The sequence below is a fragment of the Malania oleifera genome, chromosome 5 (genome assembly GCF_029873635.1).
Source record: "Malania oleifera isolate guangnan ecotype guangnan chromosome 5, ASM2987363v1, whole genome shotgun sequence".
In the NCBI taxonomy this organism is placed as follows: Eukaryota; Viridiplantae; Streptophyta; class Magnoliopsida; order Santalales; family Ximeniaceae; genus Malania; species Malania oleifera.
Window position 1 is genome coordinate 10121907 of NC_080421.1, and position 2480 is coordinate 10124386.

Genomic DNA, 2480 nt, shown 5'->3' on the forward strand with positions numbered 1-2480 from the left:
TAATAACAATAGTAATAATATATACTTCTCATTAAAAATAAATAACATAATTAAAAAGATATTTTCAAATAATTATTCATAATTATAAAAATAAATTTAATATTTTAAAAAAATAAAAATAAAACACCAACGAAAACGCCATTGACAAGCAATTAATTCATACATTATAACAGTTTCAAATTTGGATTAGCAGCAACACTAACAGTAAACACAGCAATTTCTAAGCGAACACAAGATCTTGATCGATCTTGGAAATTTCCATAACCCCCACAAATCTACAGGAATCAAGAAATCTCAATCCAGAAATAAAACAATCAAGCACGATCGTATGACTATCAAATTGAACAAACATTTTTCCTCTTTCATTTCTGAAATCGAGTAACTAGGATAGTGACATTTGAACTATGGACAGTGGAGATCCATCGGTCAAAAAAGTACGAACACGAAACACAGAATCATAACAAGAACCCATCTTCAGAACATCCAAGCAAAACTAGAACACTTATCATAACATTCAAACCCTAACGCTAAAAATTCAGTTCCTCCAGCTTCCGTCGGTACCACCACCACTTCTAGAATAGCGGGATCCACCGTCACCATAACCGCGTTCACGTCCGCCGCCACCGTATCCTCCGTCACCATAACCGCGATCACGCCCACCACCGTAACCGCCACCACCATAACCACCACCACGGCTGTAACCGCCGCCGCCCTCGCGCCGGCTGTAGCCACCACCTCCGCCACCATTTCCACGGCTGTAGCCACCGCCTCCGCCACCACCTCGGGCCTGAGCCTCGTTAACGGTGATCCTACGGCCGTCAAGATCCTGGCCGTTCATTGCTTCAATGGCGTCTTTCATCGCCTTCTCGTTGCTGAAGGTCACAAATCCGAATCCCCTCGACCTCCCAGTGTCCCGATCGTTAATGATCTGTAGATTAGACATAGAACCACCGGATCAGAACAGATCCTCCCGTAGCAATCACAAGAAAACAGATCTAAATCACTAAAATCGATCGATCTTCGTCTTTTAATAAAAGATGAAGATGAACGTACCGTTTACGGCGATTTAATTTAAGTATCAAAGATCATAGTTAACACAGAGAGATAGCACAGATCAAGAGAAAGTCACGTAATCAGATTAACAGTAAACAGATCAGATCAGTTCAGATGAACCAAGCCGCCGAATCGGGTCAGATCCGATCTCTGCGACGGGCCAAAACGGACCTTCGATTCGATAATCTCGCCGTAAGGACTGAAAGCCGAATTCAGGGATTGCTCGTCGGTAGCCCATGCGAGCCCTCCGACGAAGCATCTGTACTCTACGTCTGCCATCGCCATACAAATGATTGAACCACAGAAAGAAGTAAAGAACACCCTAGAAGAAAAGGGAAGCACGATCTTCTGCGGAGGCTCCAAACCCTAATTTTATAGCGATGTTATTGGCTAACTATGGTTAATTTGATCACCGTGCGCATTGCGCACTCGCACCACCGTGCTAACTACGGTTAGCTTCCTGTTTGGTTGTGTGCAATATTCTATCCCGATTAAAATCTTCAGAATCCCCCCCCCCCCAAAAGGGGGAATTTGGGCCGATGGTCATATCCTTTAATTATATCTACCTACCAAAATTTTTAAAAAACATAATTTACAATTATTTATCAATAAGAATTATAAAATACCTTAGCTATCAAAATATTAAATGCAACTTTCATAAAGTCAAAATCAAAATCATTATAATGGATAAATATTTTTAGTAAAAAATATTATCAAAAATGAACTATTTTCATCCCCACCAGCGCATAGCATGTCTCTTAGTTAAGTCATAGTTATTTACAATTCTCAATGATTATTGTCGTTAAATGCTTCATTTATTTGGATTTCAGGATACGGTGAAAATTTGATCATAATCAAACTAACAAATTTTATATTTGAATTGATTGATAAACAAACTTGAACTTGTTTATTTTATTTATAAATTCAAGTAAGCTTTATTCATATTTCACTTTTTTAATATCCATGACCTTAAACAAGTTTTAAAAAGTCAAATCTAATATTATTAAAATTTCTACTAATTATTAGGTAGTTTTTAAATTAAATTCTAATATTCATAAATATAAATATTCTAATCATTTGCAGTCAATATTGAAATACTTGAACTTGCATGTTTATTACCTTGTACTTATGGAAAAAAAATTATAAGCTAAATAAAAATATGTGATTAGGGTTTACTTGACAAAAAATGTTTAAAAAACGAACAAATTTATTTAATGAGCTAACTCGTGTGTCAAATTATGTGTGTGTTTCTAAACAACAAAATTATAAGATAAGCTAAATGAATTTAACCTACAAGTTTGGCAATCCAAGCATCATTCAATTTAAACTTGATTCATTTGATTTTTAAGTTTCAAATTTAAGTTTAACTCATTTATTTTAATCAAGGAGATCATTTTTCTAGTAAAATACTGAATATCTCGTGGACC

General features: G+C 36.0%; 1 protein-coding gene across 1 annotated transcript; it reads right to left on the bottom strand.

The window, feature by feature from the left end:
* Window positions 1-340: 340 nt before the first annotated feature.
* On the bottom strand, window positions 341-1514 carry LOC131156212 (small RNA binding protein 1-like). Its single transcript, XM_058109726.1, has 2 exons — window positions 1225-1514; window positions 341-928 (listed from the first exon to the last, which is right to left on the bottom strand). The coding sequence occupies exons 1-2, from the start codon at window positions 1336-1338 to the stop codon at window positions 536-538; spliced, it is 507 nt and encodes a 168-aa protein (XP_057965709.1). The 5' UTR covers window positions 1339-1514; the 3' UTR covers window positions 341-535.
* Between the last annotated feature and the right edge of the window lie 966 nt (window positions 1515-2480).